Source organism: Halichoerus grypus, chromosome 10 (genome assembly GCF_964656455.1).
Source record: "Halichoerus grypus chromosome 10, mHalGry1.hap1.1, whole genome shotgun sequence".
Taxonomy (NCBI): Eukaryota; Metazoa; Chordata; class Mammalia; order Carnivora; family Phocidae; genus Halichoerus; species Halichoerus grypus.
Window position 1 is genome coordinate 30,125,283 of NC_135721.1, and position 13,299 is coordinate 30,138,581.

The following is a 13,299-nucleotide window of genomic DNA, read 5'->3' on the forward strand; positions in this document are numbered from 1 at the left end:
TCTCCCTCTGCCTGCCGCTCTGCCTACTTGTGCTTTCTCTCTGTCATTTAAATAAATAAAATCTTTAAAAAAAAATAAAAGTAAAAAATAAAATTGTTATGCCAGGGGAAGAAGATGTGATCGCTGAGGAGTGCAGAATTCTTTCAGGGTACTCATGCTGGGGTGGAGCATTATGCAGCACATCTTTTGAAGTACTCTGATCTTAATTTGTATTCCAAATAAAATATGAATCCTATATCTAAAGGAACATTATTATACTTTCCAGAATTAAATGATCAATACAAGTGCCTCAAATAGACCACAAAGTACAGTGTTGTAAAGGAAACAGCTTTCCTTTCAGACTTCTGGTGCATGGGTGAGGCTGCATGCTCCCCAGCTTCCTTTTATAGTCTCAGGGTAATGGACTGTCTGTTTTAGGCTCGAGAGAGTGCACCCAAAGCTATTTTTGTTCATTTGGCCAAGTAGCTAAAATATTGATTTTGTTTCTTATATTTAAATGTATGTTTAAAATTATGTTTTTCAATCATTTATTTAAAGATTACTCTTTTAATATATGTGTACGATATAATGTCAGTTAGTATTAAAACACTTCACTTTTTTTTGTTATCTTATTAATAGGCTCTATGACCTAATTTATTTATTTATTTTTAAATTTTATGTTATTATGTTATGTTAATCACCACACAGTACATCGTTAGTTTTTGATGTAGTGTTCCATGATTCATTGTTTGCATATAACACCCAGTGTTCCATGCAGAACATGCCCTCTCCAATACCCATCACCAGGCTAACCCATCCCCCCACCCCCCTCCCCTCTAGAACCCTCAGTTTGTTTCTCAGAGTCCATCATCTCTCATGGCTTTCTCCTTCTCCGATTCCCCCCCTTCATTTTTCCCTTCCTACTATCTTTTTTTTTTTTTTAACATATAATGTATTATTTGTTTCAGAGGTACAGGTCTGTGATTCATCAGTCTTACACAATTCACAGCGCTCACCATAGCACATACCCTCCCCAATGTCCATCACCCAGCCACCCCATCCCTCCCACCCCCCACCACTCCAGCAACCCTCAGTTTGTTTCCTGAGATTAAGAATTCCTCATATCAGTGAAATCATATGATACATGTCTTTCTCTGATTGACTTGTTTCGCTTAGCATAATACCTTCTAGTTCCATCCACATCATTGCAAATGGAAAGATTTCGGGGTTTTTTGATGGCTGCATAATATTCCATTGTATACATATACCACATCTTCTTTATCCATTCCTCTGTTGATGGATATCTTGGCTCTTTCCACAGTTTGGCTATTGTGGACATTGCTGCTATAAACATTGGGGTGCACATACCCCTTCAGATCACTACATTTGTATCTTTGGAGTAGATACCCAGTAGAGCAATTGCTGGGTTGTAGGGTAGCTCTATTTTCAACTTTTTAAGGAACCTCCATATTGTTTTCCAGAGTGGCTGCACCAGCTTGCATTCCCACCAACAGTGTAGGAGGGTTCCCCCTTCTCCACATCCTCGCCAACATCTGTCATTTCCTGACTTGTTAATTTTAGCCATTCTGACTGGTGTGAGGTGGTATCTCATTGAGGTTTTGATTTGGATTTCCCTGATGCCAAGCGATGTTGAGCACTTTTTCATGTGTCTCTTGGCCATTTGGATGTCTTCTTTGGAAAAATGTCTGTTCATGTCTTCTGCCCATTTCTTGATTGTGTTATTTGTTCTGTGGGTGTTGAGTTTGATAAGTTCTTTATAGATTTTGGATACTAGCCCTTTATCTGATATGTCATTTGCAAATATCTTCTCCCATTCTGTCAATTGTCTTTTGGTTTTGTCAACTGTTTCCTTTGCTGTGCAAAAGCTTTTTATCTTGATGAAGTCCCAATAGTTCATTTTTGCCCTTGCTTCCCTTGCCTTTGGTGATGTTTCTAGGAAGAAGTTGCTGCGGCTGAGGTCAAAGAGGTTGCTGCGTGTGTTCTCCTCTAGGATTTTGATGGATTCCTGTCTCACATTTAGGTCTTTCATCCATTTTGAGTCTACTTTTGTGTGTGGTGTAAGGAAATGGCCCAGTTTCATTCTTCTGCATGTGGCTGTCCAATTTTCCCAACACCATTTGTTAAAGAGACTGTCTTTTTTCCATTGGACATTCTTTCCTGCTTTGTCAAAGATTAGTTGACCATAGAGTTGAGGGTCTATTTCTGGGCTCTCTATTCTGTTCCATTGATCTATGTGTCTGTTTTTGTGCCAATACTATACTGTTTTGATGATTACAGCTTTGTAATAGAGCTGGAAGTCCGGAATTGTGATGCCACCAGCTTTGCTTTTCTTTTTCAACATTCTTCTGGCTATTTGGGGTCGTTTCTGGTTCCATACAAATTTTAGGATTATTTGTTCCATTTCTTTGAAAAAAGTGGATGGGATTTTGATAAGGATTGCATTAAATGTGTAGATTGCTCTAGATAGCATTGACATCTTCACAATATTTGTTCTTCCAATCCATGAGCATGGAACGTTTTTCCATTTCTTTGTGTCTTCCTCAATTTCTTTCATGAATATTCTATAGTTTCTGAGTACAGATTCTTGGCCTCTTTGGTTAGATTTATTCCTAGGTATCTTATGGTTTTGGGTGAAATTGTAAATGGGATCGACTCCTTAATTTCTCTTTCTTCTGTCTTGTTGTTGGTGTATAGAAATGCAACTGATTTCCATGCATTGATTTTATATCCTGCCACTTTACTGAATTCCTGTATGAGTGCTAACAGTTTTGGGGTGGAGTCTTTGGGATTTTCCACATAAAGTATCATATCGTCTGTAAAGAGTGAGAGTTTGACTTCTCCTTTGCCAATTCGGTTGCCTTTTATTTCTTTTTGTTGTCTGATTGCTGTGGCTAGGACTTCTAATACTATGTTGAATAGCAGTGGTGATAGTGGACATCCCTGCCGTGTTCCTGACCTTAGGGGGAATGCTTTCAGTTTTTCCCCATTGAGAATGACATTTGCTGTAGGTTTTTCATAGATGGCTTTTATGATATTGAGGTATGTACCCTCTATCCCTACACTGTGAAGAGTTTTAATCAAGAAAGGATGCTGTACTTTGTCAAATGCCTTTTCTGCATCTACTGAGAGGATCATATGGTTCTTGTTCTTTCTTTTATTAATGTATCACATTGATTGATTTGCGGATGTTGAACCAACCTTGCAGCCCAGGAATAAATCCCACTTGGTCATGGTGAATAATCCTTTTAATGTACTGTTGGATGCTATTGGCTAGTATTTTGGTGAGAATTTTCACATCCATGTTCATCAGGGATATTGGTCTGTAATTCTCCTTTTTGATGGGGTCTTTGTCTGGTTTGGGGATCAAGGTAATGCTGGCCTCATAAAATGAGTTTGGAAGTTTTCCTTCCATTTCCATTTTTTGGAACAGTTTCAGAAGAATAGGTATTAATTCTTCTTTAAATGGTATTTGGTAGAATTCCCCTGGGAAGGCATCTGGCCCTGGGCTCTTGTTTGTTGGGAGATGTGTGATTACTGCTTCAATTTCCTTAGTGGTTATGGGTCTGTTCAGGTTTTCTATTTCTTCCTGGTTCAGTTTTGGTAGTTTATACATCTCTAGGAATGCATCCATTTCTTCCAGATTATCTAATTGGCTGGCATATAGTTGCTCATAATATGTTCTTATAATTATTTGTATTTCTTTGGTGTTGGTTGTGATCTCTCCTCTTTCATTCATGACTTTATTTATTTGGGTCATTTCTCTTTTCTTTTTGATAAGTCTGGCCAGGGGTTTATCAATCTTATTAATTCTTTCAAAGAACCAGCTCCTAGTTTTGTTGATCTGTTCTACTGTTCTTTTGGTTTCTATTTCATTGATTTCTGCTCTGATCTTTATTATTTCTCTTCTCCTGCTGGGTTTAGGCTTTATTTGCTGTTCTTTCTCCAGCTCCTTTAGGTGTAGGGTTAGGTTGTGTATTTGAGACCTTTCTTGTTTCTTGAGAAAGGCTTGTATTGCTATATACTTTCCTCTTAGGACCGCCTTTGCTGCATCCTAAAGATTTTGAACAGTTGTGTTTTCATTTTCATTTGTGTCCATGATTTTTTTCAATTCTTCTTGAATTTCCTGGTTGACCCATTCATTCTTTAGTAGGATGCTCTTTAGCCTCCATGTATTTGAGTTCTTTCCGACTTTCCTCTTGTGATTGAGTTCTAGTTTCAAAGCATTTTGGTCCGAAAATATGCAGGGAATGATCCCAATCTTTTGATACTGGTTGAGACCTGATTTGTGACCTAGGATGTGATCTATTCTGGAGAATGTTCCATGGGCACTAGAGAAGAATGTGTATTCTGTTGCTTTGCGTTGGAATGTTCTGAATATACCTGTGAAGTCCATTTGGTCCAGTGTGTCATTTAAAGCCTTTATTTTCTTGTTGATCTTTTGCTTAGATGATCTGTCCATTTCAGTGAGGGGGGTGTTAAAGTCCCCTACTATTATTGTATTGTTGTTGGTGTGTTTCTTTGATTTTGTTATTAATTGGCTTATATAATTGGCTGCTCCCATGTTAGGGGCATAGATATTTACAATTGTTAGATCTACTTTAAGTATGATGTAGTGTCCTTCCTCATCTCTTATTATAGTCTTTGGTTTAAAATCTAATTTGTCTGATATAAGGATTGCCACCCCAGCTTTCCTTTGATGTCCATTAGCATGGTAAATTGTTTTCCAGCCCCTCACTTTCAATCTGGAGGTGTCTTTGGGTCTAGAATGAGTCTCTTGCAGACAGCATATCAATGGGTCTTATTTTTTTATCCAATCTGATACCCTATGTCTTTTTTGGGGGCATTTAGCCCATTTACATTCACGGTAAATATTGAAAGATATGAATTTAGTGCCATGAAACACTTCACTTTTTAATTTTTTCCAGTTTAGGTAGATTTCTACACAGGATGGTTCTCTTAATGGATAGAGCTATAAAATACAGAGTGTTCTGCCGTAACAAATTCACAAATAGAATAATTTTAGAATAAAATATTCTTATTTATAAAGATTATCTCATCCACTTATTTAGAAGAGCATTTTGCAGATCACTGGATATTCTCTTCAAGGCAACAACAACAAAAATGTGGAGCAGGGTAAAAGGAGATGGTATAAGACAAAGCAGCACATTTTTGAAAAAGATTTTCAGAATGTTGCTCAGTTTTGTTGCAAGCATTTTGACTTTTCAGGCCAATAGACAAACCTATCCAAAGTAATTATGACCTTATGAAAAGTTATCCTAAAACTAAGGGAAATGATTTGGGACGATTATTTATGTACAGAGCCTGTTCATTGTTGTGCATGATTAGGTAGGCACTTCTCTGGGAAGCCTTCTCTTTAGATGGACTTAGTTACTCTGTTCTCTGCCTTGCTCTCTCTTTCTTCATCTCGCTTTTAGTTTTTGCATGCATTTTGTTTGCTTCTATACCTGCTTTCTACTGAAATGTGAACCCTTGGAAGTCAAAAACTGTCTTAATTTGACTTTTTATTCCCAGAGGTTATGATGTGGCACTTAGAAGGCACGCAGTAAATGTTGGTTAATTACAGAACAGTCTTTATTAATGCTTTCAAATAATGATTGAATGACTTTTCCTGCACTTGGTTACATCACTTAATCCAGTGAGCTTAAAACTTGAGCATACTGCAGAATCTCTAGAGGCTAGTTAAAACAGATTGTTGAGCCCAGACTTTGTTAGGAAATGGGTCTCCCTTGTAGCCCCATATTTGCTTTTCTAACAAGTTCCCAGGTGATGCTTCTGCTTTGGGGACCATATTTTGGGAACCACTGACTTAATTCAGTAATTCACCTCCCACCAACTCGCATGAAGATACTAAATGTAAGAACATTTGTCTTTCAGGAAAGACGTTAGGGGAAAGAGCGATCACCACAGCACCCACGAATGGACATTGTCATCTGTGGTAAGTACATAGAACTTACGCAGTCTTTTAAAATTCTCATATACCTCTATATAAGTTACAATTGATTTTTAAGGTATTATTGACTCATTTTACCTGTCACATTCACTGAAAAATATATTTAGTAGATAGCACAGTAACTGTTCTTATTCTTATGTATTTTGTAGTATGTACATTTTAAATATATTCACTGAAAATTTCATAAGTGAATCTACCAAGTGCAGCGCCTTTGAACATGATAAATTCTAATTAAATATAATTTAACGTTTTGTTTGGAAACAAATACTGAAGTGATATCATGTTCCTAAATGAAATGTTGGAAGAATGCTTCAAAGAATAAAAGCATGTCACTCATTTCTTATACCTTAATGAGTCCATGTGTACAAATTCTACAGGTCAAAGAGAAGCCACTTTTAATATAAGAAATATAATATAAGAAAGCTCAAAGGGAATTTAATTCGTGGGGTAGGTGAATATCCTTGGGGAAACGAGATTATTCTTGAATATGTTTTGTTTTGGATCCTTTGTATGTTTAAAATTATAAAACACAAATAAGAATTATATTGTTTTAAATTAACACTCTGTGGTTGCATTTTTTTTAAAGATTTTATTTATTTATTTAAGAGAGAAAGAGAGCATGAGCCGGGTGAGGGGCAGAGGGAGAAGCAGACTCCCCGCTGAGCAGGAAGCCCAGTGCGGGCATCATCACAACCTGAGCCAAAAGCAGACACAACCAGCCGAGCCACCCAGGCGCCCCTGTGGTTGCATTTTTACATCTTTTAGTTCCTTACAGCAATACTGGTACTTCAGGTGCTAGGAAGATAACAATAATAAGTTAATTTGTGACCCTTCTCTCAGACCTAGGCTTCCAGAAATCTACCTCTCTTCGGGATTATTTTTATTCTTCTGGAGCACTTTTAGGCAAAAGTCTCTCTCAAAATGGCTTCCTTTCTGCAGGTCCGCATTTGCCCGATAGGAAATTCATTTTCATTCCACGAGCTAACTCTGAAATGCAAACCATTTTCCCAAAGCAGACCTGTTTCTTTACTCTGCCACCGGCAGGGGGAGCTCCACTCACACGCTCATCTTAAAGCTTCTCTGGTTCGGAGTCCCCTAAGGCACACGGGCCAAAATAAATCAAGTCTTTTGATCTGCCCTCACTTGGCTTAAGATGAGGCGCAAACCTCCCTCCTGCCCCCTCCCATGAGAAGGTGGGAGGTAGAACCCACAGTCCCCTAACAATGCTATCCACAGGAATCCTTCTTTACTTTCCCTTCTATAGCCTGGAGAAGGGTGAAGGGCTGAGCCTGGCAGAACCTGTGAATCATTTCCTTAGCATGTCATGTACTGGCAATAGAGCATCTTGCTTTAGGAACTGGAGCACCTAATAAAGTATTGTTCTATGCCCCTGGTACCTCTGCCACAACTCTAGGAGAAAGGCAGTTTTGCAGTTAACATCCTGGTACATATCTTTAAGATCATTTTCCCAGTATGCAAGGGTCTTGGCTATTATTTATATAGCCAAATATACCTTCCCATCTAATTTGCACATTAGTATTAATAAATTAACATATGTATGCATTAAGGTACTTCTGTTCTTCCACTTTTAGTCGTAGCTAATGAATTTGTGCTGATAAGCCACACGCTCTTCATCTCCTTTGATACTGGAGCTGTTTGGGAGCTGGTTGGCCAGGTTTAGATGCAGAAAGAACCCCCAAGCCCTACTCTTAACTCTGAGCTCCTCCTCCTCCTCCACATCCTCCCCCTCCCACTGCATTGCTCTTCCTCTGTTGTCCTCTTCCTTCTCCCACACATAGATCTGCATCCATGAAGAATCACATTTAAAATGTACAGTGGATTTCAATCCTTAGTTTGAGGGCATTTATCTGTGTAAGCTTCAAATTTTCATAGAGGAACAATGTTGTGTCTTCTCTGGGGGCTTCATAAGTACCTTGAAATCTATCTTGTAGGAAGAAATTATACATAACTCTGCCCTAGTAGGCTACCCAGTCTGTCGTACGCTAGTCTGGCTACTTTTCTTTTGTTCATCTTCTTTCACTTTTTGTTGTGAATGGATTGCCTTGTTTACAACTATGGTATTTGACTCCAAGTTTAAATCTTATATACACACACACACACACACACACACAGTAATGATCCAATTGTGTTGCACATGATTTCTTATTCAGTATCAGTTTTAAATTAAAAAACAATGTTAAAATCTATTCAGTTGATAAAATTTAATAAATTCAAATGTCAATTTTATCTTAGTTCTTAGAATGTATTATAATGTATGTAGTGAATAGAAGAGTTTTCATTCAGTTACATAGTAGAGGTTTAGGGTAATGATAAAAGAGAAATTAAAACTTTGACTTGAGAAGCAGTGGTTAAAATTTAGCTTAACTGATTCCATGATTAATTGTAGTAAAATATCATTAAAAAATCTTTTTCAGGATGTTAAGACATTTTCTCATTCGTTCAGCATAAATGACAAACTACGGTCCGGGGCCAACTGCCTATTTTTGTAGTTTTATTGGTGCCCAGCCACACCTGTGCATTTGTGCATAGCAATGAGGCTGAATAGTTGCGACCTTGACTATCTGACCCCAAAGCCTAAAATGTTTGCTACAAATTCTGTTGTTTTTGCTGTACCCAGCCTAAAATACTTCTAGAACCAAGAGAGTAAAGTCACTGTGGATTTACAGTTTGTTAGCACAATAGGCCTGACCTTAATTACAAATCATGTCTTACATATTTGTTGTGCTCTACTGTTCACAAATTATATCCACATGCTTTACAGCACATGAGTCACAGAACAACCTGTTTCCATTTTATAGATAAGGTAGTGTGTCTAGGGGGTGTATGGGGGGAATATGCTGATTAGTATGCAAGAGTCACACAATAAATAGAAAAACAAAAACCAGATCTTTTATTCTTACTCAGTGTTTTTTCTATTACATTATTTTCCCACTGCTTTCCCACAGTATAAATAGCATTTGTGCTGAATCAGAAGTATGCAGGGAAACTAATGGGGTTATTTTAGTAGTTGTTAAAACAAGAATGTTGGTCATTTATTAAAGATATATTCAATATCAATGCAAAGAAAATCAGAATTTTTGTCAAAGCCTGTATGGTGAGAATGACCTCTAGGTGGAGGTAATAGACCATATTGTGAATTAACGTTCTTCCGAGTTCCAGTCCACTTGAGATGGTTCACAAAATAAAATTTTAAATTACATGTTTAAAGATGAACAGCATAAAAGAACAAAAACACAGAGATACACAGAGACATAAGTGGAACTGATCGCCAGAAAAGAAGTGATGATCCTTTGAGAAAAAGTGGTCAGATGAACTTGGAACTTAGGATATGTAGGAAGATAGACAATATTTTAGACTTTAAAGAAACAGACTTCAAGGGGTGCCTGGGTGGCTCGGTCGGTTAAGCATCCGATTCTTGATCTCAGCTCAGAAAAAAAAAGAAAAGAAAGAAACAGACTTCAAAAAAGATTATGAAAAGCATTAAGACTGATTATTTATAAGGGAAATACTCATATTTCATATAATGGTATTCATAAGTCCTAGGGTTTTTTTTCCCTTTTGTCCTCACTCAGTAGCTTGAAGAGAGTTTGCTGACAGAGTGGTGTCTGTGCTAATGCTGCGCACGAAGTCATCTGACGCTGGCGTTTAGCATCAGTAGATAATGGATCCCACCGCTCCACATCAGTGAACATACATTCTTTTCTTTTGATTCCAGCACAGATATTTGAGTTGTTCTATAAATCTCTGGATTAGAAAGTTCAAATAGATCCTTCAGATTTTTCTAAAAATGTGACATGATTTGTTTTTTATTTCTTTGCCAGCATGTAGAGTAGGGAAATTGAGCTAGTATATCTGGATTTAAGCAAGGCATTCATGTAAGTTTACCAATAACATTCTTGTGGACAAGATGTAAAAATGTGGGCAAGCCTCTGTGTTACCCACATAGAGAGAAGGGTTCAAGCCTCAGCTATTCAACAGAATAACTGTTGGCAACATCATTGTCAAGCTGGAGGTGATTCTAGGGTTTCAGATCTGTATCTTAGACACTAGAGTGTTCCGTAATTTTGTCAGTGGGTAAAGATATAATAGGTATGTTTATAAAAGTTGCAAGTAACACAGAACTAGGAGGAAGAGGATGTATGACGAATGACAATAGTAATTCAAAAGATTTTCACATGTGTGGATTAATAGGGATAAATGTGGAAGGAGGGATGGAGAGAAAAGTGTCAACATTTAACTTAGGGAAAAACAGACAAGAATTTGAATAAAGCATGGAGTTTAGTTAATAATAATGTACTAATACTGGTACATTGTAAAAATTATGTATCAGTATTGTTTGACGGTATTGGTACACTTGTGATAAATGTACTCTAGTAATGTAAGATGTAAACAGTAGGGAAAACCCAATGTGGGTATATGGGAACTCTCTGTAACATCTTTGCAATCTCAGGCTATTTTAAAATAAAAGCTTATTTTTTTAAAAAGCGGCCTAAGGTTTTAAGTCCAAATGCATCAGAAAATGATAATGCCCATAACAAAAATGGGAGAATTTGGGGAAGTAGTTGTATGGAATTTTGCTCCACTTTCTGGAACTCCCCGGGAGGAATGATAGAACAAAATGACAGAGAGCATTTCAAAAGAACATGGTGAGGCTGGAGGTGACAATAGCAGTTTTACAAGGAAACTCATGAGTCTTTTTCCAGTCATCTTTTCCTACATGCTCGATCTCTGGTGGGTGCAGAGATGTATGTGTAATGTAGTCTGATTATGGAATTTGTGAGTAGTAGTATCTCCTAATCTAGTTAAGTTCTCAGATCACTTTTGATAGGTTGGTTTAGTCATCATTCTTGTTTCTACTCTAGCAGATTTGGTTGATTATACAGAAACTGAAAATTCAGAGGTCAAACAAGTCATAACTGAAAAGTGACTATTTTATTGGTTGTCGTAAGTTGTGTGAATTATGTGATCTTTTGTGTTCAGGAAGGGTCTTACTGTTCCAAATTAAGAAAATCGTTCACGTCATTTTTGTACTTGAAAGTTATGCTTATCCACAGAAATGATTGAGATAAATACACAAAATTACATCTTTCATTTCAGTTATGACAATGCAAGTAAAAATTAATACTTACTCTTGAAATATTTAGGTAAATGAATATTTTGCCTCAGACAGAAACACTCTGAAATACTCTGGAGATTTTGCACAGACAGAAACATTCTGGATATAAAAAGTAATATATCCCCAGATTTTGGAGTGAGCAAATTGCTGAACAAATATTGCACCCAATTTATGTCAGATAATTATTGATGTAACTTTTGTATTCCCCGTGGTGGGGGGGGGGAGTAAACAATTAATGGGATGCGCTATTCTAATATGCAGTGTTTCCAAGGAAAGATTGAAGGTCATGGGGAATTTTTCGGAAAAGTGTATTCTGAAATTACCTTTGACATTGTTTTAGTCATGATATTTATTTTTGTTTTCAAATGACATTAAGGGAGGCTGTGAAATTTTTCTTTTTCTTTTTATTAAGGAGGAATAGGGATATCATGATACAATATATTTTTCAATTTATTACTTGTGTGACTAGACTTTTTCAGAGAGCCTCTTTGTGACTTTGCTGTTGATGATGGTGATAGCAGAAGCTCATATTTCTTGGAACTCACTATGTGCCGGGTAGTAGTTTAAACACTTATGTGTTTTGGGTGTTTTGCCCTCACGACATACATGTGAGATAGATGGTGTTAGTCTCCCCATTATAGGTGAGGAAACTGGCCTCATGTTCATGTCAGGTGTTTTTTATTTTTAGGGCCCTTGCATCTATATGACTACTTTTCTCAAATATTAATGAATGCTTTAGAGATATTTTTAAAATGTTACATTTGGTGGTATTTGATTAAAAGTTCACACGCTATCCACTGTTTTTACCCTTTTCAGGTATGCGGTTTTGTGTGGCTATGTATCTGAGTTTGAGGGCTTACAAAACAAAATCAACTATGGACATCGCTTCAAGGTATTTCTTGATATTAAAAATATTTTAATGTAGCTATATGTTCCCTTAAAAGATATAAATCAAATTATTCAATGAATTAATCTTAAGGAATTTATCTTTTTTATTTAAATGAAGTGACAGTTTTTTCATCGTACTGTGCGAAAAAGAATGAAACTATATGGGAGATTGAGGATTATTATTATTCTGGATCTTGAAAGAAGTCACATAGTAGATGAGTATTACTTTTTCAAAGACTGAGGATTAGTCTTTTGGTCATGAACTCACCAACATCATCAACATGACTGGAACTAATTAGTTAACACTTCTTGCATATTGATTTGGTGGGAGGAATAGAATCCAATCTAAGACTTAAACTTAACATGATAAGTGAATAAAATAAATAATGTATATGTGCATCATTTATAATGTACCTCTAGCTTTGATAGCTCAATATAAATGGTCAGAGTTTGCCTTCCAGCTCCCTATAACAATTATAATAATGTCAGGGGAGTAGATTCCTCCACCACCTAGCTCTGCTATTCTTTCCCCCATTATATCCCCATCACTTGGTATTTGCAAACATGCTTCCTAATAGTAAGTATTAGCTAGGCAAGGCATGGGAAGACAAAAATGTCACTCGGATGTTTTCTATTTTTATAGTGACATTTGCCTTTAAATTATCCATAGTTTAATTAAATCATAGTCACAATCTGGTTCTACTTGTGAGCAGTCATTCCTGATAATTGAATTATTGGTAAGACTTACTTGTATTAATGATAGGGATTGAGGAGGAGAACCAAACAACACTGTAAAACCCCTTTGAACTTACTAGGCACACTTCCATTCAACGCTGCCTGGAATCTGAGTGATGGTATTTGTTTTGGATTTTTTTTCAGGAACATCTAGATAAAGCAATCCAATTTTTACCTGAAGAACCCTTTTTGTATTACCTCAAAGGAAGATACTGTTATACTGTGAGTTGAATGTTTTGATCTATAAATCTTGTTTAAATATACTATGATTATGGGATATATTTCCAGTGAACACTTATTCTTTAAGTGTTTTACCTAGTGCCTACTGTAGGGAAAATGATAAAATCAGTACATATTTTATAAGTTTATGATTGATTTGTTTATATACTGTGTTACATACAGTATATGATTTTATATATGTGTGTGTGTGTGTGTATGTGTGTGTGTGTGTATATATACACACACACATATATATCTGTATTTTTCACCTGACCACCTCTCTGTTTCCCCTGGCAGCAATCACATGTCCCCTTTGTGCTCTCAGTTGGTGATCAGCCACCTACACACA

The 13,299-nt window shown here is 36.6% G+C and overlaps 1 protein-coding gene across 4 annotated transcripts in view; it reads left to right on the forward strand.

Moving 5' to 3' along the window:
* The window catches only part of RMDN2 (regulator of microtubule dynamics 2), a 76,991-nt gene that overhangs the window by 38,241 nt on the left and 25,451 nt on the right, over window positions 1-13,299 (forward strand). For all 4 annotated transcript variants that reach the window (XM_036070387.2, XM_078056198.1, XM_036070382.2 and 1 more), the window contains exons 5-7: window positions 5,896-5,956; window positions 11,925-12,000; window positions 12,876-12,953. In XM_036070387.2, coding sequence (XP_035926280.1) covers window positions 5,896-5,956; window positions 11,925-12,000; window positions 12,876-12,953 — 215 coding nt within the window. The remainder of the gene's footprint in view (window positions 1-5,895; window positions 5,957-11,924; window positions 12,001-12,875; window positions 12,954-13,299) is intronic.